The 26,456-nt window shown below is 40.2% G+C and overlaps 1 protein-coding gene across 11 annotated transcripts in view; it reads left to right on the forward strand.

Annotated features, from left to right (window-relative positions):
* Positions 1 to 25,937, forward strand: part of LOC148838161 (PDZ and LIM domain protein 5-like) — a 126,748-nt gene extending 100,811 nt beyond the window's left edge. For all 11 annotated transcript variants that reach the window (XM_088910847.1, XM_088910850.1, XM_088910846.1 and 8 more), the window contains 7 exons: positions 2,657 to 2,743; positions 6,550 to 6,731; positions 13,328 to 13,544; positions 16,731 to 16,911; positions 20,038 to 20,158; positions 20,838 to 20,953; positions 21,248 to 25,937. In XM_088910847.1, coding sequence (XP_088766973.1) covers positions 2,657 to 2,743; positions 6,550 to 6,731; positions 13,328 to 13,544; positions 16,731 to 16,911; positions 20,038 to 20,158; positions 20,838 to 20,953; positions 21,248 to 21,337 — 994 coding nt within the window. In that variant the 3' untranslated portion in view covers positions 21,338 to 25,937. The remainder of the gene's footprint in view (positions 1 to 2,656; positions 2,744 to 6,549; positions 6,732 to 13,327; positions 13,545 to 16,730; positions 16,912 to 20,037; positions 20,159 to 20,837; positions 20,954 to 21,247) is intronic.
* The last annotated feature ends 519 nt before the right edge of the window (positions 25,938 to 26,456 follow it).

Genomic DNA, 26,456 nt, shown 5'->3' on the forward strand with positions numbered 1-26,456 from the left:
TATCACAGAGAATGCTGTCTTCTTAAGGGTTTCTGTGAAAGTCTGTGTATGGACCATCACTGCAAACCCAGGGCTTTGGGGGGCCTGTGCCACCGAGCCATGGAAATATTTCTTCTGCTCATATCACTGATGCCTGGCTGGCCTGATGCCATTAACAAGATGTAGACACCTGCATGACAGTGGCCGAGGGGCTCACATTGGAGCACCAACTGGCTTTGAGCAGCATGCCTGGCAACAGCTGAGCCACATCTCTGCAATTACGTTGCGCGTTAGCTATGATTAAATTGAAATAACTTGGCGCTGGCCTGACTGCAGTTCAAACAGCCTGGCAAATGGAAAGGCTCTTCTGAGCGCAAGAGCTGTTCATCCCGCAAGAGGCCGCTTCCCACCTGCTGCTGGGACCCATTCGAAAGCCGTTTGGAAAGCATCCCTCTTTTTTTTCCCCCATGTTGAGGGATCTGCTACCAATTTCGAGTGGGACTCCCTTAAAGAAACTACTCATCTTTGTAGGGAGGCAAAGTATCGTTTTGAGAAAACTTATCAACTTCCTAGACGGACTGGACTGTGTGAAACACTATAGAGGGCCCGTAGTACTTAGACAGACACTACTTACAGAATGGGTGCATTCATTTCTTTAAGAATTTTTATCAGATGTGCTTATTGTCTTGTGTTTTCTGCTTCCCAATCAACAATTGGCATCTATTCTCACAAGGTTAACCCTGTAGTCCCATTGTATAGCGGTTTGATTCAGCTGCAAGCTCTTATACAGTATAAAGCTGTGCTTGTTCTTAGATATGGTTTATTTCAGATGCATTAATGTCTATTCTAAAGTAAATTTAAGTACTGTACTTTAAGCTTGCTGACACTGGAATATAAATTGAGTTAATTTGTTTAAAGGGCATGAAGATAAGATAATATTAGATATGTCCTTTTTCTGCCTCATCAGAACACAACAGACAAAAGTCTTATAGAACTTGGAAGAGGATCAAGCGCTGCAGTACAGCCGGAATCAGTCTTTCACTCTAATGCCTAAGTAGCACAGCTTGGTGAGGAAGTCCAGGGACAGAATTACTTTTTTTCTGCAATCTCAAAACGATGAATCAAACTTTGGTTTGTTGGTCTTAATGCCAGAAAGTTATTTTAATTTTGCATACTTCATGGAAAGTTAAAAAAGTCTCATTATACAGCAGTAGATAGTAGATCTAATTTTAACTATTTTTCGTTGAATGCATTCATAAAAAGTTGATACATGTGCAATGTCCAGCACCTTGTGGTGGCTTAGGCTGTATAAAAAATTACCAAAGCTAAAATGGATTGGAGTACTAAGTAGAGGCAGTATATCTGTTTTGCTGTACTTAGTATTTCCTAATGTATCTTAACTTTATAAGTGCTCTATTATGATGCTCGCTATCCAACACACTGTATTAAAATACAAGACATTGAGTGAAATCTGACTGAGACTAGTGTCTAAACTTCAAAAGTTGGTACTCTGTTTCTCCTTTAACTGCGGGCATCTCCACATTCCTGTTTGAAAAGTACTGTGACACTAAAAGCCCAGACTGGAGGAGATTGAGAGCACAAATGGGGAGTTCTAGTTTTCATGTCAGACTTGCACTATGCCAGCTGTGCTATTCCGTAACCCTGGTGTCACTTTTCTGTCCAGCATCATTAAATTATGTGTGCTTTAGGGAAGTGATCACAGAGAGCGAGCCGAAGTGCTTAGTCCATATTTTCAGAACTGATGTTCTTTCAAACATCAGGCAGACTTTCATAATGGGGTTTGTCCTGAAAGGCACAAAGAAACACTGGACAATCCAAAGCTCCTCCAGCCTTCCGCTCCACCATCTCCTTTGATACAAAGGGGTGGGTCTGGTTTTTCATCTGATGGCCAATGTTGCTCCACCCCAGCTCCACTCCCTTCGGCCCTGCAGACGAAAGGAGCCGCTGTGAGGGTAGAGTCTGCACAGCTGCTGCTTTGAGCTGGATCTGAGGAGAGTGATCGGGGAGCAGAATTAAATATGCACTTTGGGACTCAACTCGTGGAGATCTTCAGCTGCACAGCCTCCCCATCTTCCCAGTGGGCCAGAGGGAGTGGCGCTGGAACTAGGCAGTGAGGAATTTAAACTGCAGTGGGATCTCCCGCATGGCGGGTGGAGGACGATGCACCCAGTTAACTGTAACAAATAACAGAGAGCTCTGAGCATCACTGGAGGTTTTCAGCAGCTGCTGCAGCTGGATCCTGTTCTCCAGCTAGCTAGTCATTTCCGTCTTGCATATGGGGCCATACAGTATAGATGAGATACAAAAGTGCAGCTGGGCTGGGCTGTATTTTCTTGGTTGGACTGTTACCACTCGTAATTTCAGTTTCATAACTAAACTCTGAAGAGTTTTAATGAAATCCACTTTTCCGTGATTGCCTTTATTAATGAAATTCCTGGTGGGGGGTTCTAAATAGAGAGAGGGACTAACTAAATGTTACTGTATGTATGACCTTGTTATTTTTACATATTAATGGTCCTGTGAATATTGATGGCCATTGTTGTGTATGTGTACCATATGCATAATCCTTTATTATTTAACCAGCATACTGTACCAGCTCTGTTGCAAATGTCACTTGTCTTGCTTTCCTGCTCTTTACTGTTTTCCTTTCTCTAAGCGTCTCCTGGCATAAGTCAGTCTCTGCTGCCCTGACTCTCCCACCTCTCTCCACTGTGAGCCTTTCTGCCAGCCCTTTGTCTTCTAGGTAATTATTTCTGCTCTAATTCTGTGTGTCTTTTTGTGCTTCTTTGTGAAAGAAGGAAGGGAAAGGCCTGCTGCTCCTGTCTGCCCTGGACTGAGTGGCATTACCTTTGTAACTTCCACCCTGTTCATTGTACTTGTGTAGTATAATATACAGATTTAATGTTGAGTTGTTGTGTCTGCTTTGGCAGCCATGGTCTCTGGGCACATTTTCTCCAAGTGTGGAATTGTTAAAACATCTGAGGTTTCAGGACTCTTAATTCCCCAGCTGCAGAAATGTTACCTGTGTGAGCTTTTTCTTTCTCAAGTGTATATTAGGATGAAATGGAATGAACGAAAACTGAAGAGATCACTGGCTGCTGTAAAATAACATTGAATGTCCTTCTTGCTGTTTGATTTTTTTAAAACAAAACTTTGCCTTACGGAATGTGATCTGGATGAGAATAGCCCTGTGTAATGGTGTTAATGGATTGGCCACCTAAACAGAACGTTACACATTGCCTTAATTAGACCTCTCTTGCAATATGGCGTTCAGTATTGGTCACCACACTACAAAGCATACAGTGCTGCACTTGTGGGAATACAAGTGAGAGCAACCAGAATTATTCCTGGTCTGTGGGTCTGAATTGTCTCTCATAAATTTAAGCCAACCTGAGGTTGCCTTGGTTTCTCTGAGGCTTTCAGGCATTTTGGCTTTTGCCAACGTCTTAAGCCGCAGGCTTAAAAAATTGTGGCACAGTAGTCGGTTATTTTTTGTTTGTTTCGAAAGCTTTCTCATGGCTGGAAGCGTGGACGGTGAGCTGGCGGTGGCCGATTTGAAGTCGTTGAATAAGGAGCTCTGTCACAGGAGAGCAGCTGGAAACCAGCTCTGCTGGCCAGAGACCAGGAGCACAAGTGCACCGTCTCACGCTAAGCTCCCTTTCTGTTACTACAGCAAAAGTAACCATAGCAAACTGTCCCAGACCTCTGTGGTGGACGCCAGCAGAGACGTGCAGCAGTACTATGAAATTGTCTGGGTCCCCTCTGGCTTTCTCTGGAGGAGAGGTGGCTGCCTTTATCTGAGCCCCGATTCTCGATGAAATCAAACTCTCTCAGTGCTCGTGAAATACAAGCCTAGCACTTCATGTTGTCTTTTTCGCTTGGTGGGTTATTTTTTGCTCCTTACAAATGGAAAACTACAGTGATGAGCTGGGTTTGTAATTCACCATTAACTGGCAGATCCAACTTTGATGTAATCTGGTCCAAATCTATGTTTTTTCAAAAGGCTAGCTGCACACTCCAGCTGGTCTTATTTTCTCACAGCAAAACGTTACTTATGATGTTTGCACTTCAAATCTTGCTTAATATGATCTAATCCAATCTCAGCAATGTTTTTAAACTAGATTGCTACCTCAGAGGTGCAACAAAGATATAGGAGAAAATTCTTCTGTGAAAGTCTAAAATACTTACAGTATCTACAGAAAGCTGAATAATGCATGATCTATATAACAGTAGACCTGAGACTGCTTTGAATATTTTACTATATGTGACGAGACATGCATAGAACCTCATAAGACAATGTAAACTGAGGAGGATGAGAAACTTAACCTCTTTTCAAGTGTATTTGGAAATAGTTCCTTGGCACGTTCCAAGTGCCTCAGAAAACAGGCAGCGCACACTATTTGGCCGGTGTGTCCTTTATGAACCCAGCTCCATTCTTCTGCACAGTGGTTGTGATACAGAAACTACAGAGGTGCAGTTCCAAGTTTAAGAATGGAAGAAAAGCATCATCTGACATTGATGCCAAGCAGACACACTGGCACAAAGCCAGCATCTGGAATACTTTTTGTGCTTCAAGTCAAGGGTCCTTACAGATGGGGCTGCTTTGTCTTCCTGAAGACACTTGGCCATGTTAGCTCTACCACAAATCCACACCCTGAGCATTCTGGGTAATGGTCAGCTTGTGGCACAGCTTGGCTTCAGACATGAGGACTCCAGACTCATTCTGCCTTAAGGCTTTGTAAGGTTTTTCTGCTTTGTTTCTAATTGTCTCTTTTTTCTTCTTTTATTCTTTATCTTCAGAATATCACTTGCTTAATTAATCAATTTCTATAGGCAGCATCTATGGTGACACTATATGATCTTTCTCCCATATTTGTGGTGACCATATCACTGGATCTTCAATGGGAATGTGCCTCAGCTTACTGGCCATATCAATCACTGTTGAAGTTGTGTATTCAATGTAATTGTTCTGTGTGTGAGAAAACAAAGGGACTTAATACATTCCAAGGGCAGAAGGGATCTGGCCCAGCCCAGTGCCTCACAGTGCAGTCCAGGTGAGGCAGTGCACTACACAATTCTTTAATCAGAGTTAGACTGAAAAAGTTAACTTTCCCATTAATTTGCCTGTTGACAATAATATTGGTAAGGGTGTTCTGTACAGATGCGAAGCTTGCCTGAACACTGTGAAGATCCAAAGATATCTTTCAAGCTGTTAATTTGTAATTTCATGATCCAGTAGTTAAAGCACTGTTTGGGCTGTACAAATGCTGAAAACCTGCAGCATTCCATTCATTCTATACAGTTTATTTTTTCCTTTGCACAGAAAATGACAGAAAGTGGTTCGCAAAATGTGTCTCTGCTCTTGACATGTGCTTCCACATGCTCTGTGAGTTTTATTGGTTGCTGTATCTAGTGTCTGGAGTGTGGACAGGCTGCCCTCTGTGCACACTGTGGATTTAGCCCTGAACCTGTGACAGGCCCTGGGCAGAAGATTTATCTGTGGAAAAATCGTGCTGTGGGCAAACACTATAAAATACGCCCCTTGCTTGTTGCTTGACTCTGTTTTTCACATGAAAGGCACCATTCACATCTGAATAAAAGATCACTTGTTAGTCAGCCAGACTCCATATTATAACCTTAGTCTCTGTTTGAGCAGCATCAGCTTTGCTCATCTTACTGCCTCCAGCACTGACTGAAGAGGCAGTTTGCTGGAACACTGTATTAATCCCCTTGCAGTCCAAGGTGAAGTTAACTGATACTCAAGGAGGTCCTACAAGCTTAAAATGATAAACTGCAGAAGTCTTTGGTGTTTTTTAGGTCTAAAACAAGTTTTCCTTTACCTTAACCTAAACTGTGTAATTGTTTTCAGGTTGTCCCTCTTCTTGTCTAAATGCATTAACCTTTAATATCCACTGTATCAACAAAAGGGCTGTGATATTGTGGAATGTCCTTCTTTGCATATAAATAGTGGATGATGTGGGTCAAAGATGTATCGTCTTGCAAGTATGTACAACCACTTATAACTGGAGTTGATACATTTAATTCAGAAGTTAAGTGTATTACGATGAAAGATCTGCTCTTTGTGCAGTTTCAGGGATTTTTTTAATACATAAGTTCAACAATCCATGATGACAGAAAAGCTAAAGTGCACATATACTGTATACAGTATATATACTGAAAGAAATCTTGCCTGTGTTCGAAGACAAAGGTCAGTTGTCTACTCTGTTGAAGCTGAAACACGTGCTGATTTCAGTTCTTAATCAATTGCTCATTTACAGATGTCTGTAAGTAAGACCTCTTGGATGTGAAGTTGCTATGTTTAAATTTTAAAGTGGGGGGTTATTGGTAATGAAAAACGAGAAGGTCTGTTGGGATGCCTCACATCTGTGGTGGTGGTGGGCTTCTACTGCTAAAGGACAGAACAATACAGTCCAGGAGGGGGGTGGACAGTGTAATACAGGTGTGCAGTCCAGGAGGGGGGTGGGCAGTGTAATACAGGTATGCAGTCCAGGCTCCAACAGGATGTTGTGCTTTTGTGTTTCGTTGCAGTGAGGCACCAGAACCAGCCCAGCCCAGCTCTCATGTGACCTCTGCTGTGAAGACCATGACTAAGGCTCCAGGCAGTGCCCCCAGACCTCCGCCTCCCAGCCAGGGCTCTGTGCCAGCCTTCAAACCCTCTGCAGCCCCAGGCACTGCCAAGTCTACAAGCTGGCAGACCAGCCATGCAGCAGGTACAACATCTCCCTGGTCTGTGCCAGGCTTTCAGTCAGTCTTTAGCCCTTTGTTCCAAACAATATAAGAGAGGTTGCAAACAAGAGGAGGCCTTTTGGCCAATCTAACCTATTTTTTTTAAAAGAAAGAAGAAAGAAACTTGTTTCTTGAAAGACAATAGAGTACCAGCTTCAGCTACATGGCTGGGTAGATTGTCCCATACTCCCACAAGCCTTTGGGTTTGCCTCATGTTCTTGGTTTTAACTGTATATCCACGTAGCTTCCACTTGTGCTCTCTGGTCTGTGTTTCATATCTGATCATCCCTAACAAAGTATGTGCAAGATTAGTACAGCTTGGTCCATTTGTTAATATATAAGGTAATAGGTATTGTATAGATATACAGTACACTTCTATTCAAGAGTTTGATAACCTGTAGAGAGATGGGGGAAATAATGAGACTTTGTCCATCTTCTTTCTGGCCAAAGAGATTCCCACAAATTGAAATTAAGGGAGGACTTCCCCAATTAAGCATGACTAATGTCCATGGCCAAACAGCTTTCACTGAAAGTGATTTCATAGAGGTGCTCGGGATGGTCAGAGCTGATGCTGTGTGACGTCTCCTGTTGCCAGAGGTTCATCTGTTTTTCATTTTCTGGGATTTCAGAGGTACAGTGCTTTCTCCAGTTTCTGACATGTTGCTTTAATCACCTCCGGACAACATGTGAATCAGTTGGCTGAGCTGCGAGTTCTCGGCTGCTGTGCTCAGTTAACGAATGAATTTGAGATCCCCTTGATTTCACAGACTCTCTCCCTTCTGCCAGCTCTTATTATCCTTCTCTATGTCTTATTTACAGTAGCTTATGTTGTGTTTTTTCTGTAGTTTGCCTAGTTTCCATTAGTGGAACAGCTTTAACCGCACACTTTATAGTTCCGCTCATACTATTACAAATTTTGCTATTTTACATTGAAAGAAAATGTGATGTTTGACCTTTTAATTTGACAAATTGCTAAGGAATATACAGTATCTGAATTTACTTTATTTCTATAGATCATCCCTCTCCCATCTCTCTACCAGTCCCTTTTCCTTTGCAGGTTAAAAGAAATAGTTACACATAAGAAAAAGTTACTGGACACTACAATTTCAGTTTTTGTAGTGTTAGAATACACCAATTTTGGTAGTTAATTTCCCCTGCTTACTGTGTAATGCTCGTGCAGTTGTTTCAGGACAAGGGGCCTACAGTAAGTGACCGTATTTAGAAGGTTGTCCTTCTTATAAACGGCCAGCTGGTGGCAGCACAAACTAGGTCTGCACAATGTGTGATTCAGTCTGGGCAGTGCTGCAGGACTCCTCACCAGGCTGTTGTCCTGTAACTGTAGACCTATATTATTTTTGTCCATTTGTGACAAGAAACTGCCGAGTTTACTTAAACTCCATATGTGAAAATTTCAAATTAAATAAAATTTCAGCTGTGAACATTTAAATTATTTCAGTCATGCCTGGTCTAGGGGGTACAACCCATCTGAACTAAGATAAGTCTTCAGTTGAGAATATGTTTTATAGTTTCTGTTCATAACTTTGCCCCTCTGTACCACCTGATTTTTGATAATATTGGTGTAATTAGTAACAGATTTGACATTCAATTAAAATAATTAAAAACTGTCTTAAAAATTTGAAGTTTTTCATATTGGAACAGTTTCTTTGCAATTTGGATATTTTCATGTGAAGATGTGTGAAAATCAGATATATTAAGGCGTTAGGTCAAAGAGGTCTTGCACAGTACATTCTCAGGTGATTGTCCTGTCAGTTCTGCATTCATACTGTATAAGCAGCCGATTGATTGTTTCACTCTGATGACATGTTAGATATTTTATCAGACCTCTTGCATCAGAATCAGATGTCCAGTGCATCTGGGAAAAAAAAAGAAAATCTTGTTTCCAGGCCTTGAAAAGGATTAAAATTATACTTACAAATTACTTTCAGAAATTTTTTTTCTTTTATGTGAAATTGTTCTGTTTCATGTTTATAAAAACTTTTACATATACAGCAAATGTCATTGAGAAATTGAGTATTAAAAACACGAAAAATATTTGCACCGAATATTTCTGGTATTAAGCTTCACTTCCATACCACCAGATAGACCAGAGCTACCCAAATGTAGACATTTCCACTTTTCAAAGTTTGTTTGAGATACACAAAAATTACTAGATTTAAACACTGATCTTTTCATCTGATCTAGTCAAATCTGAGAGGCTGAAAACCTGGTCAGTACAGGGATGAAGCAATTTCATATTGTGAATTTCTGCTGTGTAGAGGGTCTGTTGATGTACAGTATAATAGATGCCTTGCATTAACCAAGATGGTTCTGCACTTCACTGGTAGAAAAAGTGCATCCCCTCTTGTATGTGAAGAGCTTTGAGATCATTTTGAATGAAATGTGCTGTAAATGTCAATTATCAGAAGAAGGAAGAGGTCTGATGTTTCTGAAGAATGCTGTACCTGGGACTATATCCTGGAAAACTCTTGAAATATCCTTGAGCCTCTGTGGGAGCTCTGTAAATGGTGTTATATATTCTAATGTGGAATTAAAAAAGTAGTTGCACTGTATTCTTAGAAAATATTATTGGAAGAACAAAGAAAATTCTGGGATTCAAGCTCAGACTTGATCTGGAAAATGATTATTTTTCCACTCAATTGTCCAATGTACAATAAATTAGTTTTTACTACTAGTGAAAAAAAAATGTCAGTGATATTATTGCATTTGAAGAGTGTTTTCTTACGAACAGCAGCTTCTGCAAAGGCTCTCCTTATTCCTTGTCTGTGTAGAGGAGAGCAGTGGAACGAGCTGCCCATTTGTGTCTTATTAAGTACTGGACGGCCCGCTGAGCTGTGTACTGAGGGAAAACAGAGGGGGTTGTATTACAGGGATCCGTTGCAGGTTGTGCCCTCCAGTTGTGTGACGCATGATTCAGTTTGTTGTAGCCAGCAGTGCGAAGCACGTCCAATCTCAAGAAATATCACTGGTTTGCTTGGTCATTTCCACCTCAGTACACAAGCCTTCTTATGTTCTTTAGTCTGCTTTTGTTAACAGATGTGTGTTGCAGATTTTTCTACATGTTTGAAGTACTGTTTTGTAATTATATCTTGCAATTATTTACTTGCATGAAGTGAAGATACCACTGAATTTTGAAAATTGATTGATATCCTGTACCTGCTGGCCTTGTGTGCAGTTTCTTGTCCTTTGATTGCAGAGTGATTTGAGCATTTCTGTCGAGTGCACTCACATACTTTTGCACCAAGAGTGTTGTGGTGCATTATTTTTATGGCTTTTAATTAGCCAGTTTCAGTACTTGGCATGTGAAGAGCATGTCTATTTTGTCCTGAAGATGAAGACTTTGTGTAGTGGGATTTCTGATCGTAAAGCTGTAATAGTAAAAAGCAAACTAATGATGGAAAGTTATTTTTTCCATTCTTTAACAAACAGGTTGTGAAATATTTTGTGGCTGTTCAACTCTCCAGAATCCTAGCTTTAAAAATGCAGCCATTCCCCAAAGAAACATACAAGATATACTTTTAAAATGCAAAAAAAAAACTCATACGTTAGGCCCACCTTAGTTTTTCTGGCATAAGTATGGGCAAGGCTTTAAGATAAATATTTATTAAAAGACCTTTGTGGTCTTATAATTGAGATTTGTGGCTGTTGCCCTGCCCCTGCCAGATTGGCACTGTTGTCTGAGACTAGCTGTCGTATAGACGAGGAGGAGAGTCTGGTGAAACGATCAGTGTTTTCCTAACAGTATAAGTGGGGCCTCGGGAGAACCCTAAAGAGCTGGACGCTGACACAGCACCGCAGATGCAGTTTATTATGGGTACAGCTGCCCAGTAACCCAAGGCAACAAAGGAGGGCTTCTTTGGAAGGCCCACACGGCACCAGGTGGCACACAGCTCGTGGCCTGCAGGTTTAGCGCTCAATGACTGAGGTGAGCCTTCCAAGGCACTTGTTGGGCAGTCTGCGAGGTGCCTATGGCTTGTAGGGAAGGGCTATAGATCACAGCTGCACACGCTCCATTCCCAGCAGTCTCACCAGCTTTTATGGCATTGTGGGCCAAATAGCTTCTCTTGGGGAAAAATGTGAAAATTGTTTTAGTAAAAACACATAAATAAAGGTTTGTGTAAGTACAGTGTGTACAGTGAGTGTTGGCATGCTGTATTTGAAACCAGATTACCAGTTGCTGTATATTTGAAGAAGGATAGGCCTGGAGGTTTAGGAAAAAAATGCCTTCTGCTAGTTTGTCAGTGGATGGCTTAATGTTGAAAACATGGTCTCCTAGACTGGAGAAGGAAAAATGTGTAGGAGCCAAATGAGTGGAAAGGTTTCCTCTCATTTTCTGCCTTTTGCTTATTTTTGGTGTGGATTTCACAAAGTCTGTTTGACTGTGTTGTATATTTTCTAACAGTTAATTATTATGCTTTTCAATTTAAACAAGCATTTTTGGCAGGACCAATGAATTACAGTGTTGCCAAAGCAATGACAATTAGTAAGACGTGTATAGACATTTAGAACAAAAACATATTATTATTTGAGAGGCTGACTCCCAGGCTGTAGCAGGAGATCGCATAATGGGCTGCAGCTCTATTGTGTTCCTCCCCCCCTCCCCCAGCAGGGTTGGAAGCTGTTCTCGGATTCTGGCAGGTGTGGGAATTCTGGGATTAGATTAGTTATTTTAGGGAAGAGTGTTTGTCAGTGACACAGCCTCATGGCTCCTGGATCCTGGGTTTTACACGAGGGCGTCGTCTGGGTCGGGTTTGCAAGCTCCCCGTGCTTGCGTGTGTCCTCTCTGGGTGTTCCGGATTCTTCACAAATCCCTGAGCTTCCGAGACAGGCTGCTGCCACCCTGACCAGGAACATGCATCTTTCTGACAGTGGACCGTGGAAAGATGTGTCCCCTAGCATTTCATCCTCTTAACAAGCTTGTCTTGAACAGCATGCTTGGAAATTCAGAAGCACTGAAATTAAATGCAACTCAAATGAAAGAATAATTGTGAAAGGAAATGAAGTTTCTGCACGTTAAAAGTTGTCTCTGTGTCATGTCCAAGGAATGTTTGATTAATTCAGTCGGTCCAAAAATATTGCTTTAATTGCTTCCCGTGCATTGTCTAGAGGGCTGCGAACTGCTGCTGGTCCAGGTTCTGCACAAGAGCGCTGACTTCTTCAGACCTGATGCAAACATACATATGTCCATGAGGCTGACTAACCTGTGAGCCAATGGATTGTGGAACCCAAACCCCATCAAATATTTGCTTCAAAATCGTGAATGAAGGGCTTTCAAATATTCCAGAATCTTCACAGAGGAAAGTGTAGCAAAGCAGAATGATGGGGCACGGACTCCAGAGTCCACTTTGACATAATGACATTGCTCTTACGTGATCCTTAAACACATAGCTTCATTCACTGGAGATTATTAGGAGACTATATACTGGCAGAGGCCAGTGGGAAATTTGGCTCGGACGCCGGGGTAACACCCCTACTCTTTTCGAGAAACACCCTGGGATATTTAATTATTTTTAATGAGTCAGGACCTTGATTTTAATTCTAATCTGAAGGACGGCGCCTTTTTAAAGTATCATGTCCCCATCACTATACTGGGGCACATGGTTAACGCCTCCTGCTGGCCCCACTAATACCTCTTCCAGCAGCAACCTCAGTGTTTCCCAGGAGGTCTCCCATCCAGGTACTGACCAGGCTCACACCTGCTGAGCTTCAGTGGGCTGCCAGTTGTGAGTTGCAGGATGATATGGCTGTAACACATATTCTTGATTCTTCCACTTCAAAACTCGAGACGTATCCCCTCATCTCTACTAAAACCCTAGCCCTGTCCTTATAGACATTTACAATGGTGTGTCATAGTTGGATCTGATTACAGCAGGGTGACTCACAAGCTGACATGGTCAAAATATAGTAAAGCATGCAGCTGTATGGGACATTATGGTGCAAATCTATAGAGAGGTAGTGCCTTATAAGACCATGGGGAAAGTCCAGAATGACCATGCAGACCATTATTGATTATTCTGTATTATTCACAAACACTGGCTGTTAAAGTGAGAGGTAATTTAACATAACCTAATTCATCTACACACCCTGCCTGCACTTCTCACTGGTTCCCTGGTTCCTCATCAGATGATGGTTCCGCGGCTGTCACAGTGCCAGGGCTGTACTGGCTGCTGCTCTTGGGTGGGACGATTGAAGTGCAGGTGTTTACGTCTTTCTCAGACCCTTCACTCCTTAACAAGAGAAAAATTGCATTTTAAGGACTTTTTGCACTGAATAAAAGACATGAGAAACTGAAATTTACTGAAGCAAAAAACCTGAACGTCTAATAGTGAGTGAAATTTCGGATAATAAGTGAAAGTAGTTTGTATTTCAAAGTGCAACACAGAAAGCAGAAGTGATCCTTCGTGTTTTCCAAATCAAATTACTAATTTTCAAGCTAAAATTAAATACAGATATCATAAGATAAAAATAAGTAGTTATTGAGAGTAGCAAGCGTCTCTGTGATTTTGGTCTCATTCTTTTTTTTTAAAAGTCATGTTTTATCCTCTGTGCTCCTTTTCTGTAGCATCAAGCTTCCCTAAGGCCACTCCAAATACTGGCCATGTGGCCCCAGCATTTGGGCACATGACCAACAGCACCCCCCAGGCTCCAGTGGCCCCGGCAGCCGTCTGCCCTGCCTCCCAGCCTCACCCCACAGATGAGGACACCCTGGTGCAGAGGGCTGAGCACATCCCAGCGGGAAAGCGGACCCCCATGTGTGGGCACTGCAACATGGTCATCAGGTGAGTATCCTTCTGCTGGTTTCCCATGAGTCTGTGGTGCTCCTAGCATGGTCCTCTGCTGCTCTTCAGTCTGGATCCAGAAAGTCTGGAGCATCTGGGTTGTGTTAAGCCTAGATGTCCTGCTACAGGAGTGCGTAGCCCAGGCTTTAACATTGCAGTGATGACAAACCCAGTACCTGATGTTCTGTTTGAGTATAAGTATAATGTATATTCATTATGGGATTTTGGATTAATTAGAAATAAAAAAACATATCTTAATGAAAGGCTACACTGCTGTTTAAAACAGCATTTCTCAGTTTACATTTTTTAGTATTTCAACACTTTGAAGTGCAAGTTACTCAGAGCTGTAGATCTGAGCATACCTAATAAATATCTAATCTTTCTTCTAAGCATTTTTTTTAAGTCACTGATCAGAAGGATCTGATAAGGACTATACACTTTTGCTCTTAATGGTATAGTTTATCATTTAATTTGCAAAGAGAGTTAAAGCTAATTAATTTGAAATGACATCCCTGTCGCAGGAAAAGAGAGACGTCACAGTTTGATTCTCTCTTAACATAATTACAGTTCATGCCCTCAGTGAAGCCGTTATTGGAAGGTAGCTAAGAGTGGGATCAAATGGCCCTCCATTGTACACATCTTTTACAGCCAAAATACAGGGCAGGATAACTTACCAGTGTCTGGCGTATAGAATAACAGGCTCTGGCCCTGCCAAAAGGTGTCAGTGTCACTGGAGTTTAAAATATCATTGTCTGGATGAAACATTTTCCTGTTGTTTTCCACTTAAGCTAATCATCCTATTTGTAACCTACATCGTAATATCCATTGTCTGTAACGACCTCGCTGCAGGATGGAGCTGCCTCCCAGAGCTCACTGAGCTTTTCTGCTGTGGCCTTCAGTGCCAGTCTTAAGTCTCAGACAGCACAGTCAGCTGCAACCTGGCCGGATACTGTGAGCCTACTGCAGAATCAGTAGAATATTTCAGCAAAAGATTCAAACAAATGTCAGAGATGGAAGTGAACTGTGAGAAATAAGATAATAAAAGTAACTTCAATAAAGAAAACCCATGAACTCATTATGTCGATAAGGTGCAGCTGAGATTATTTTAAACATTAGATACGTACATTGCCCTATGGCAAAAAAAAAGTATCAAAGCACATTGTATTAATTTGGAAAATCTCCTTAAAAAATCAACTGATGAGCCAGCAATATCTAGCCGAGTTCTACCTACTCCATACCAATTACAAAAATACATTCAAATAAAAAAAAACATCTACAGATCACCAAAATGATTCTCAGTGAACCTTTACTTTCAACAGCACAGGAAAAATGCATTGTTAAATTTCACAAAAATACCAAAGAACAATCTTTTACTGAAACTCAGTGCACCTGTCAAGGTGCTCTTCAGCATTTCAGTTGTATATGCAGAGTTTATGATTGTTCACATACAGCAAAATTACTAGGGCCACTTTATGGATGCTGTACATTCAAGCAAATATGCTTCTTGCAAGTGGTGTAGCTGAAAACCTTAGATTGCGTGGAACTTCAGTTAGTGAGCAATGGCAGGGTGGAGCTGTCAGTCCAGTCCTGTCAGTCTGATTAAATGGTTACCAAAATCCCCAGCAGACAAGTCAGTGCGTTTCAAGAGGTCTGAAGCTGTTCGTGAGCCTGGTGTGTGGGCTTCAGGTCCAAATTTCATAGCGGAGCCCTGAGTCCCTGCAGCGTAAGGGAACCATCATCACTCTTTCCCTCCTTCTGTGACATCGTGATGCTGTGACATCAACGTCATCCCATCACCCTGCTGACACGAAGAGAAGAGAGCACTTTGTTGTACATGAGGACTGGTATTGTTTGGTCCCAGCCTGGCTGAAAGGCAGGGCTGTCAATAGGTGCTGGTACAGAGGTTAAAGGAGAGTATCAGGTTAGGGCAGCCCATTCACGGCCCTGACACACTTACAGAGGTAGCAGTCATTCCAGCCTGCTTCAAGATCCATCCTCTTTACTTCTCTCTCAGCCTAGTCTTAGTAGTTTTATAAGAGAATGTGATTATAGTACTCATGGTTTAGTTAAAAAGTTTCTTTTTCAACATTTTTTCAAACTTTTCAAACTCTTTCAAACATTTAGACTCAATACTTATACAGTTGTTTTGGTATGATAAATAAAACAAAAAACTGAAATGTAGTCTGTAATTTGTTTTTATAATAATCACATATATGGTGTGAAATGATTCATACCAAATTAGAAACTTCAATAAAGCAGGTATTCATCCTTGGGGATTATTATGTAAACAGTGCATTACAGTTATGTAACTGTAACACTGTTAAAAAAGATGTATTTTTAGCCTGTTGGAAATTAATATGAAATAAGGCGCAAAAACCTAACACAGACCTGTATTTTAACTCCCAGGACAGACAAAACTCAATTCAGTGCTACTGATCCAAGAACTGAAAACTGGTCAATTATTTTTTACTGTATAATGTTTTGTGACATTGTCTCAGACAAATAAAGGAGTTTAGAAATCAAACATATATTTCTGAGGCATACACATATTCCATTTTTGTATTAATCTCTCTCTTGCAGCTCTGTACCAGTTTGCAACTTAAGCAATTGTTTAAGGTGCTGAACCATACAGCTCTGTCAGATCCGGGTCTCTAACTGTGCGTTTTGTATGTGAGCTTTTGCACTGGACACCGTTCAACAGATAACAAGGGCTACTGTACAGTATGTAATGAACTTGCGCTGGCCAGCAGGAACACAGAGCCAGTGTTAACCACCTCTAAACAGCTGTTCTCATTCCATTGTCTCTTTGCTTTATTGTGTTGTATGAGGAATGTACAGATGTGCAATAGGTTTGGAGTTCTTTTAGGACATCCTGGCACAAATTCCTCCATCTATACACTGCAAGTATTGTTGTATTGAAGTTTCTGATGTACTGTATCATGGTATGTTAAACTGTTTAGTAACTTGAAACAACAACACACCTCATTTTTTGGCATTTTTGTTCGAATAACTATTGATATGCTGTTTGGTTATTTAATTATTTCTGTCAAATGAATCAGATTGGCTAATATTGTTTTGCCCATGAACTTCAGAGGGTCAGAATTTAACACCCCGGATGTGCCCAAGCAGTGAGCCCACACATAGTGTTGAACATTAGTCCTCTTATTATCTCTCTTTTGCTTTTAGAGGTCCATTCCTGCTTGCTTTGGGCAAGGCCTGGCACCCAGAGGAGTTTAACTGTGCTCACTGCAAGACCTCCCTGGCCGAAATCGGCTTTGTGGAGGAGAAGGGGTCTGTGTACTGTGAGCACTGCTATGAGCAGTTCTTCGCTCCTACCTGTGGCCGCTGTCAGCGAAAGATTCTTGGGGTGAGTCCTGAAGACAGCAGTGAGCGTGCTGCATGTTGCCACAGAATGTGATCCTGTTTCCAGGGATTACTGTCACACCAAAAGCTCTTGAGTTCTTAAGGGCAGGAATGCTATGTACTGTAAATTCAAAATCACTCTTGAACATGGACTTGTAGTAAATAAACCTGTGTGGTCAAAAGGACATACTGTAGTAAACAAACTTTCAAGATGGAAATGAGGTCTTGTCATAGGAACCTACATAAAATAAAAAAGCCCTTGGTACAGTATAGCTCCTGATCTCTATGGGTAAAATACAGACACATTCCAGCCTTCAGAACTAGACTTACAGAAAATCGACTTTTGAACTTGTTACATAGATTTAAAAGAATTGCTGTTTTCTATGAAAACTCTGTCATGGTATTGATATCAAAACTCTATTGATGGTATAATGTAACTTTTTTTTGTTTATGAAGAGGTGCAGACATTCATTATGAGGAAGCTGGAGCCTTCAGTGAGGACGCACTGTCATATTAATTAACTAGGCGATGGTATACTGTATATCATTGTAATCCCCTTTTCTCACTGCCCAGCTGTGTGGAATAAGTATGTGCATCTAATCTTAATCATGTGGCTTTCGAGGGACGGGAGTGATAGTCAGATGTGTCAGAATTAGCACTAGAGAGCTGTTTGAAGCTGACCAACACATGATGATTAAAGTAGGCTTGTTCTCCTGGGGCTGTTAAGAGGTCAGCAGCCACAGTTCGGAATGGTGGGAGGTAAGAGCCAACAAATGCCAAAATGGTTTACTGTGCTGCTTGTGCCCTGTACAGCTGAGAACTTTAAATTTGTGCGTTATTCCTTTAAAGATGCAATGTTGTATGCAAGGTTATACAGTCATCTTCTGGAGTATCTCTGAGTACTAGCAGCAGCCATATCACCCTGCAACTCACAACTGACAACCCACTGAAGCTAAGCAGGTGTGAGCCTGGTCAGTACCTGGATGGTAGACCTCTTGGGAAAATCTAAGGTTGCTGCTGGAAGAGGTGTTAGTGGGGCCAGCAGGGGACGCTCACCCTGCAGCCCATGTGGGTCCTAATGCCCCAGTATAGTGACGGGGACATTTTGTACTGACTATACTGTAAAGAGGCGCCGTCTTTCGGATGAGACATAAAACCAAGGTCCTGACTCTCTGTGGTCATTAAAAATCCCAGGGTGTTTCTCGTAAAGAGTAGGGGTGTGACCCATTCTCCCCAAATTTCCCATTGGCCCTTACCAATCATGGTCTCTTAATAATCCCCATCTATGAATTGGCTTCATTACTCTGCACTCCTCCCCACTGATAGCTGATGTGTGGTGAGCGTCCTGGCGCACTATGGCTGCCGTTGCATCATCCAGGTGGATGCTGCACATTGGTGGTGGTGGAGGGGAGTCCCCATTACCTGTAAAGCGCTTTGAGTGGAATGTCCAGAAAAGTGCTATATAAGTGTAAGCAATTATTATTATTATTATTATTATTATTATTATTATTACTAACTGCACAAAAGTTCTTAATGGATTTTCACAAAGCAAATCCTCTCAAAATCTCTGCAGTATTAATTTTCAGTTTTGAGAAGCCGGTTATGTCAATGGGTGGTGGAGAATTTTTATTTTTGTTTTTTTAAGGTCAATAAATGATGGGAATGTACATTTTAGAAGGAACAGGGTATTTGAGACTGAAATTATTGCAAAATTCTTAGCCTACTTTTTATGGTCAATTTATATATTTAATGTTTTTCAAAACCACAGTGAAGGGCCGTATGTACACAATTTACCCCCATGCAGTGTTGGGATGTAACAGATTAAGTACTAGTAATCAGATTACTAAATATCTGTAATGTGTTGCAATTACCTGCCTTAAGTAATGTAATTAGAGCTCAGACAAGGTAATGACAAGCATCTAGCCATTACCTTTTGGTATTTTTGTGGAAAAGAGAAGCAGGCAATGGAAAAAGAGCTCATGGAGGAGAAGGAGTATATTACAAGTGTGAATACAGTGGATTGTACTCCTGCAATCCCCTGTGACAGCCAGGTCTCTTTATAGCAAAGACAACACCCTGCAGATCTCAGCCCTGCTCAGTGAAGTGGCCAGCAAACCAGGCTGAAATTAAACCCAGCTGGCTAAAGGTTTGTGTTCCTGCAGACATTTCAGATGGACCCTCAAATGATTTGTTTAAGAGAGCTGGAATAGTTTGTAAAATCATCCCAGCTGTCTGGAAGGTTGCTGTGTTGTACAGAAAACATAGAAACAATAACACATAGTTATATTAATGAATTATGACAAACTTGCTTGTAGTCTATTTCTGGTATTCCTTGAAGCTTTTTGTAAATGTTGGTCTATAGCTGTTGCCAGTATTTGCAACAGTGTAGGATATTTATGTTCCCAGTTCACTGATGGCAAAAGAACAAAATGTAATTCTAAAACTAATTTCATAATTGTATTGCAGCTTGGTTAGTGGTAGGGAGGTTGTGGTACTGTATTTTTGCCCTCACTTTTTTTTTCACAGTTTTAGAACTTGAGCTACAGACAAACACATGCTTAAATGAGACTCATTTTTGTGTTATTGTTTCTTATAGATGAAGAGCTTACTTTGACATCGGTAGCTATAACAATGACATAAAATCTCTGCTTTTTTACACAAATCAGCATTTTTAAATAAATAGTGATTTGTATAGTATGTGGATTTTTTGTGGATCTCAACCACAATGATGACAGCACGTTTATGTCTACCTAGTTAATTTTTTCAAAAGTAAGGAGCCCATCTGTCGTATTTAATTTGCTTTCTGTTTTATCCAAGAATAAGAGTCTTGCACCATTTTTGTGTAGCACTTCTTGTTATCAGCATTTAAATGCATTTCATCTTCATTTTTCTATTGTACTTAAACTGCTCCAGTAAATTACTAAATAAATCTGTCTCCCAGTCTCATTTGTAAATGAGAACGTATTCTCAATGAACTGATCTGCTTAATAAAGGATGTAAATTGCTGTGACCCAAGGGTTAACCTGAATGCTCATCTCTTGAACCAGTGATGCTTTTGTAATAATGGAATGTAGCTTCCTTGTGGAACAGAGCTGAGTAAACAGTGTGCTGTCGTTGCTTTGTCCCACAGGAGATTATCAATGCCCTGAAGCAGACCTGGCACGTCTACTGCTTCCTGTGCGCTGCATGTCAGCAGCCCATCCGCAACAACGTCTTCCACCTGGAAGATGGCGAGCCCTACTGTGACAGAGGTAAAAACTGCTGCTCCCGAGACTCCTAAAGAAACAGGACAGGGGATCGTGAGGCTACATTTCTCTTTTGTGAGGTGCCAAACACACAACAGGGCACCTAAAAATCAAACACTGGACAGAATAGCAGTAGGTTACATAATAATTATAAGAAAATAGCACTTGTATACTGTAGGTTGTCCAGTGGACATGGGGAAAAGAGAATGTAAATTCAAAGAAATCTATTCTGACCTGCATTAAATATGTACAGTATGTACAGAATTCCCTAATATTAAAGTTCTCGTAAATTAAATGCTGCTCAGTAAAGTTTAAAACTTCCTGTTTGTTTTAATTGCCTTCCATTTCCGTTTTTCATTCTTGGATACAATTTTGAACCATTCATGCACATAAAAACATATCGATCTCAGAAGATACATTATAGTGTTGCTGAGTTGTCAGATTTTGAACTTGTTAGCAGTTCTGGCAAATCAAAACAGACATAGTTATTGAAGTATGCCCATTCAGCTACATCTGATGCAGGACTGTCTTTGAACAAGCTCATTAATCGTCCATTTGGTGCAGTAACTGAGGTACTGTAAGCTGAAACAGGAGGAGGAGCATTTTCTTGGTCATGCTTCACTAGGCTCTTAGCTACAGACAAATAAGTAAACTGCCCAACTGTTTGCTCTTGTTTTTTTCACAGACTATTACAATCTGTTTGGTACGAGCTGTCATGGTTGTGACTTCCCCATTGAGGCTGGGGACAAGTTTCTGGAAGCCTTGGGGTACACTTGGCATGACACCTGCTTTGTCTGTGCGGTATGTCAGTGTGTGTAATGTGTGCCTGAGTTTAAACTAAAGTATTGCTTGGAGAACAGATGGTAAAATGTTACAGTTTATTGAAAATAATCATTTGATGTTTCTAATGCAAAAAGTTCTTTTATTTTGTGTTGTCTGTTCTTATTTCTGACAATGCTGCTGCATGCTTATATTGGCCAAAGGAATTGTGAAGTTTGTAAGCTTGTTTAATCTCTGTAAAAAAAGATATTGAAACTTTATTTTCTGGGGGGGGGGGGTGCACAGTTCTGATGGCATTTTTGTTGTTTTGTTAAGGTGTGTTGTACAAGTCTGGAAGGCCAGGCTTTCTTCTCCAAAAAGGATAAGCCGCTTTGCAAGAAACACGCACACACTGTCAGAATCTGAGTCCCTTGATTCCTTGATCCTGCAAGTCCTGTGAAAGAAGAAGAAGGAAAGGAGAATGTGCTCACCGGCTGTTGAGATGTTTTGTTCTAAAGAATGATTCTTACTTTCTTTTGGACCTTATTTTGGAGAAATATTTGGTGTTGGGGCTTTGTTTCTTTCTCTTTTCCTCTTTCAAAATGTTAATTCAACATTCAATACCAATTGATAAATTATGTCCAGTTGGTCACTGCTACTTTGGGTGACGCAAAATACAATTTTTAGTGCACGAACCAACAGAGAATCAAGTTAATGGTGTCAATTAATTTTAAAAACTGAGAGTGAAAGTAGAGATGGATTGGCATAAAAAATTGTGCTTCATTTCCACGTGTTAGCTGAAATGTTCTGTGCCAAAATTAATCCACAGCAATCTGAAATCACTGTACACACACAAGGCCACAGAGAATGTCCCATTACACAGCTGATCCTCAGGTGCAGGGCATCCACATGCCCTCATTCCAGTGCTTGGATATGTCTGCCCTGTTGCTTTATTTCATATTAGTTTATACACATGGATGACTGATGTCCCAGTCCTGTGAAATGCATTGTTTTTATCCTCCATCAGTGCAGTTTGTGCGGGAGCCCTTGGCTTACATAGCGAGAAACGGGGAAGACTGCATGTTGAGTCTATCACCCTAGCATACTCTATGCTGTGGAGGTCTAGAGGTTCAATACTGCAAACAAATCAAATGAAAACACTTCCTTATATGGATTATATTTCTCCTTATATGGCTTGCCAGCAACTGTGCTATACAGTAGAAGTGAATGATCCCACCTCTGTTTTATCTTGTCTTTTAACTCAAGTTCTCTGTGTATCAGAACTGTAGTCTCTTCAGAGACTGTTATTTTGATTAAGCTCATATTATCCAACCATTGATTATTAGAAAACTGCCTATTTCTGTAGGGGTCGTAACTCTGAGCCCAGAGAGCAAGACAGGACAGCACTCTGGATGAGACATTAGTGTGAATATCTTCCATCCAAATGCATTAACACCACTGGATTTAATTTGTAATACTGTACAGTAGTTTATTCAAGGTGAGTTTTAATTCACAAGGCTTTGGGTTTTGAAGTATCTCAGCAGTAAAGTGATGAGTACTTTATGCAAGAAGAACAAGGAAGGAGTGTCGGTTTAGAAGAATGAGTTCCATTAGTGAAACCACTTCATTGCTTTATTGATAATTGCCTTGCCTTTCACTAAAGGATTTCAGAGTTGTTTGATTTAGAGTTGGATTTAAAGTTGGGTATTTCCTCAAAGTTACCCAATGCAAATAAGTGGATTCTGATTTTTAAATGACAAAAAAAAATGTAAATACTGCAGTCCTAAGCTAGGAGTTCTGAAGCCCCTGTATTGTTAAATGATTCATTAAACATGTTGCAAATGTTTCCCATGTCCTTTAAGTGCGTATTGCACAATAGTCTCGAAGTGCTTTTTTAAAAAAAACCAGTTGATTTAGTGTAATAGTATCTTCCTGATCTGGTTCAGTATTGACTAACAGATCATGTTCTTCCAAGTGCTTTAACAAAAAGGCTTGACCAGACATACTGTACATATTCAGAATAACAGTCTTTGTTCTGCGCTGAAAAGCAGCAGTGTCATCAGTGACCTTCTCCACCAGGAGAAGTGTTTAAGTGAGGAACTGCGGAGTCTGTTCGAATTGTAGATCTTTATAAATGGTGGTCAGCTCAGATGGAAATATGCAAACATAATGTCTTAGAATTTCCTCTCACGGAAGAAAAGCAGGCAGTTTCAGATTTTCTTTGAAGTGGTTTCTAATCATTAACTTCTCCTAAAACCCCAGTGAATCTCTTTCTGAATTACCAACATATCTCCTTCCTGTGCAGTTTAAATGCTTCAGATAAAAAGGAATTAAACTGTGGATAGAAATAAAGCATCATACTGAACATCTGTAATTTAAAAGACAAAAATGTGTTTCTCATACTTCTTCACTTCTCATCCAGGAGTGCTATGAATGAACTTTTTTTCTCAGCCACTGTACAAATACACAGCAGCTTAATTGAGCTTGTGCGCTTAATGCCACAGCATGATACTGTACACATACTGTACTGAGCAATTCATGTCTGTGGTGTTTGAATTTCAATTTAATAATATGTAATTGTCTGGTACACAGAGAGTTTGATACTGAGTAAAATGCCTGTTTTTCATTTCTTTGTCTTTTCTGAATCAGTACCGAAATAGGAAATCAGAAACCTAGCTGTAACCTTCAAGTTTTGTGGAATTGCTGTGTACTTCACAGGGCATGGCTTAAATATAAGCATACTATTGCTGCAGACGACAGAATATAAAATGATTGCTTTGCATTATGGTCTTTTGTGTTGTACGTCTTTAAGTAAAATCCGCATGCACTACAATGAAAAATAAATTGTTTTCTTTTCTATTGGATACGAAAAAAAACATCAGGGATCATTTTACTAAATACTTCCTATCATGTATTTATTTTAAAATTCCTCACAAAACTTTTATGCCTTTCAGCTTGAAATAGGTTAGTTTTGTGTAACTTATGGACAGTCAGAAGTATGTTTTTTAGAGTAATGCCTGGAAGGTTCAGTCTGACCACAGATTTCGCAGGAGGTCAGGAAGTGTACAGTGGATCACAGCTTAACACAGAGCCAACTGTGTCCAGCAGGCAGGCTTCTATAATGAAGTGAGTGAGCCTGGTTTTGTAGTACACATGAATTGGAAAACCTTTGGAAGATATTGTAAGTATTTTACTTGAATGTGATTGTGTAAAAAACAGAAAAAGGTATTGACTGTCTGAACTCAAAAGTAAAAGGCTTTTGTTGTAGATTCATGAGCTTAATGTTTTTCACAGAAAGAAACAGGTATGTCTAAATTGTCCACACAGTGCTGGAAGTCTTTCCATTCTTCCCCATTGCTAGTCGGACTTTTCAAGCAGAATAAAATTGTAAAGAAAATGGAGGTGACAGAAAACTATAGAGCACATTTGGACTGAGTTGTTCATGTGTTGCAAAATTTGTCGTGCTATTCACACTGAAATTCAGCTTAGGTCACTAACTGAATATAAATGTATCGATTGTATATTTATTGAGGCTTCAAGGGATGCACGTGGGTGTTTTTTGTATATTTTAGATGAATGGACAAGTTAAGATCTGTTAACTTTAGATTATTAGCAGTTGTGCATTTACTGGTTTTCTTTTACGTCTTTTATTTTTAGCTCTGTTTTTCCTACAGTTCTGATATTCCAAAGCCAAATACAAACTTTTGCTTTTGCTGCTATTAAGTGCAGTATATGCACATGAAAACTACGTTGGAAATGGTTGCACAACCTTTGGTTTTCATGACAAGTTAAAAAGTTGCTTTTGAGCTCAAAAGAAACATTAGATAGGGTGTCAATAATTATACCATTTGTAGGACAGTAAAATGTTTTCTTAAAATCAATGTTTTTTCTTATAAGAGCATACAAAGGATGAGTCAATGTTCATATATACTGTACCTGTAGACAAATGTTCATATAAAGTGTTAAATAGTTGGAATTCTTCAATGATGTGTGACCTGTTCACTGAAATGTTCTACAAAAGGGGTGTTATGAATATTTTTTATCTGTGGGAGGAAAAGCTGTATTTTCTTTCTTTAAATTATGGGTAAATTGAAAACAAGAGGAAAAAAAACCATCAACAACAAATAACTTGGATGTCCCAAATAATTTTCAACAGATGTGCAACATTTGCAGTCTCAATAACAGGAGGCAGTGACGGGGGGGTAGAGTGATCTGCAGACAAAAGTACATTTTGTCTGTTTGTTTTTTTCAAACAAGAAGAGTTCAAAACAAGAGTGGCAATCCTTTCATTGGCCTTTGATTCTGTCAGCTTGTCTTTTGTCACCTGTTGGTTCCTGTTCAGGTAGTAGTGTGGAGGAGTGTTCAGGGCTCTAGACTTGCATCTGGGAGGCTCCAATGCTAGATGAACCACTGCTGTTTTCCCCTTGACCAAATTTTGTTACTGTGATTGCTCAAGCAACGTTGCTAGGTGTATAAATGGGTACAGTGTACGTCTATTTGGATAAAACCATCAGACAAAGAGCTTTTCCACCCTGAAGTGGCACCAGAAATTGAATGTCTGGGGGTGTCTCGTATTAGTGCAAGTGCTTGAGACACCATCACAAAACATTGTGTTAGTTTTAAAATAGTGGATAGTTTTTCTACTTAAAGATCGTAAATAATGTGCTGAATGTCCTCCTCTTTTCGTGGCTTTTCCGTTGTCCTGATATTCATAAAATAAATAACTATTACAGTACGGAACTTGCGGTTTTGTGTTTGCAGTGCTGTTGAACTGAAATATTCCCTGATGGTTTTGCCTGATTAAAAACCATGTTTAAGTGATTATTTAAAAAAAGCAGAGGAAACAATTTCTCCAAAAGAATTTACCATGTTTTGTCCCATGATCTGAACCACTGATGCCCTCTCTGTCTCTAGAACTGTCCTTACTGTGTTCCTGAAAATGCTTTTTTTTTAAAAACTCTTTTATCTCCCAAGTCTCTGTAAGCTTTCACCATTCCAGCAATAAAGTTATGCACTCTTCAAAAAAGGTATCGGCCTGGTGGAACTCTTTTAAAAACACAAATAAAACAAAGGTCCTTGTTGTCATGAGGCGTTTTGATCTGCATGTCTTCATGTTTTTCCACAGAGAATCTTACTAACAGTAGGGTTCTCTTCAGAATTCTGGGCAATTATTTTGATTGCTTTCTTCAGCACATTATTTGAGCAGTATATCAAGTAAATGTCCTTGTCTGTCAATTCAAAAAGTACGACTAACGTGATCAGCTTTTTTGTACACTGGGAATTACAAATAAACAGGTTTAGTAATCTATGCAGGTGATCATGTTTCTGCTTCAGTCTTCCACTGCCCGTTTGACTTCTAAGAACATTGCCTGTCTCATGTGCCACATCTGGACACGAGTTTGAGCCTGGGTCAGGTCTTGTTTCGATGTTGAGTTTGTTTCAACCTGTCCATCACCTTGTTTTCATGTTGATTCTTCTTAACCCTACCCTACTTTCTTCTGGTTATGTGCAAAAGAAGAGGTCAAAAAAAAGGGACAAAACGTTT

The sequence above is a fragment of the Atractosteus spatula genome, chromosome 3 (assembly GCF_055471065.1).
Source record: "Atractosteus spatula isolate fAtrSpa1 chromosome 3, fAtrSpa1.hap1, whole genome shotgun sequence".
Classification (NCBI taxonomy): Eukaryota; Metazoa; Chordata; class Actinopteri; order Semionotiformes; family Lepisosteidae; genus Atractosteus; species Atractosteus spatula.